This window comes from Poecilia reticulata, linkage group LG9, assembly GCF_000633615.1.
Source record: "Poecilia reticulata strain Guanapo linkage group LG9, Guppy_female_1.0+MT, whole genome shotgun sequence".
Classification (NCBI taxonomy): domain Eukaryota; kingdom Metazoa; phylum Chordata; class Actinopteri; order Cyprinodontiformes; family Poeciliidae; genus Poecilia; species Poecilia reticulata.
Window position 1 is genome coordinate 4,748,207 of NC_024339.1, and position 1,366 is coordinate 4,749,572.

Genomic DNA, 1,366 nt, shown 5'->3' on the forward strand with positions numbered 1-1,366 from the left:
ATTTTTCGTAGAGACCTGTGAAAATAATTTCTATTCACATTGCTTTTGTGTTCTCTGGGAAATTATTTTTGATGATAAATACATAAACAAGCATAAAAATCTAAACATCTACAATAGTGATAGTAATATTAATGATAAAATAATGGTCAGTGCAAAGTAGACTACAAATTCTTTGTTGGGGGGCGGTGAGGGACCTGGATAAAGGCTAGGGGGYGCTGGCCCAAAAAAGGTTGAGAAACACTGGRTTAGAAACTTAATTTTAAAAAATGACAGCGCACAATTCAAACATAAATGCCACAATTTGAGATGTACCAGATTAAAGTCATAATTCACATCAGCAATCGTGACCCTCACACCAGATGGGTAAAAACAGCTGCCACGCACAAGTATTCATCCCCAATGAACTTTTCACATTTTTGTCCAGTTATAAGGTTCATTGATTTTATTGGCATTTTAARGGATGGGCTCAACCCAACACAGAGCATAATATTRGTTTCAGCTTCCAGGTTGAACTTTCTAGTGACCTGCATATTTGCACATTAAATCTGAGTCAGACTGGGTGGGGAGCATCTGATTCTCAGTTGACTTAAGGTCTGGCGTCATAACCTAACTGTGCGTTAATCTCCTCAGAATTATGCACTACTTTGCGTCTCTCACCTAAAGTTCCGATAAAATACGTTTGTGATTGTGATATTAACGTGATAAAGTTCAGGGGATGTGAATRGTTTTCCTGTGTAATCCRGACATGCTAAAGTCCTGACACATGCCGTCCTTGTCAGGTTTTTATTTCAGGTGCAGCAACACTCCGATGTGAATAAGATGAACGTGGAGAACCTGGCAACTGTAATGGGAATCAACCTGCTCAAACCTCAGCTAGAAGATCCGATGACCGTTATGAAGGGTGAGAACATCTTAAAACTCACTGGCCTCCCTTACGATCTCACAGATCTTGTCACTGTAATTCAGCACTGAAGTTATTTATTGGTGTTTTGGCTTTAAAYTCTTGTAACCTCTGCAAATGTTATGCAGAAGTAGGCCGGTCACGATAAATTTTGCTGAGCGAYTGTCTAAAAAATTATTGCGATAAACGATAATATTGTTTCAAGACCTTTTGACACWGATTTAATGGAAATGACGTAATAATGCATGCGATTTCCTGCCATAGATAGATACACTTTATTTTCAAAAGAACACATAACACTGGAACTGATTAACAAAAAACGTACTTGAATAAAAACTAAACAACATAAAGCCAAAGTGGAAATAAATACTGCATTCAACCAAAAGAGTGCAGATTATGAAGTCTGTATACTATATTGCCCTTCAGTAATCACTAGATTTAAATAGAGAAGATGGGCACATCTGA

General features: G+C 37.5%; 1 protein-coding gene across 1 annotated transcript in view; it reads left to right on the forward strand.

Annotated features, from left to right (window-relative positions):
• arhgap25 (Rho GTPase activating protein 25) overlaps positions 1-1,366 on the forward strand; it is a 30,611-nt gene that overhangs the window by 18,680 nt on the left and 10,565 nt on the right. Inside the window, exon 8 of the mRNA XM_008417710.2 lies at positions 780-901. Coding sequence (XP_008415932.1) covers positions 780-901 — 122 coding nt within the window. The remainder of the gene's footprint in view (positions 1-779; positions 902-1,366) is intronic.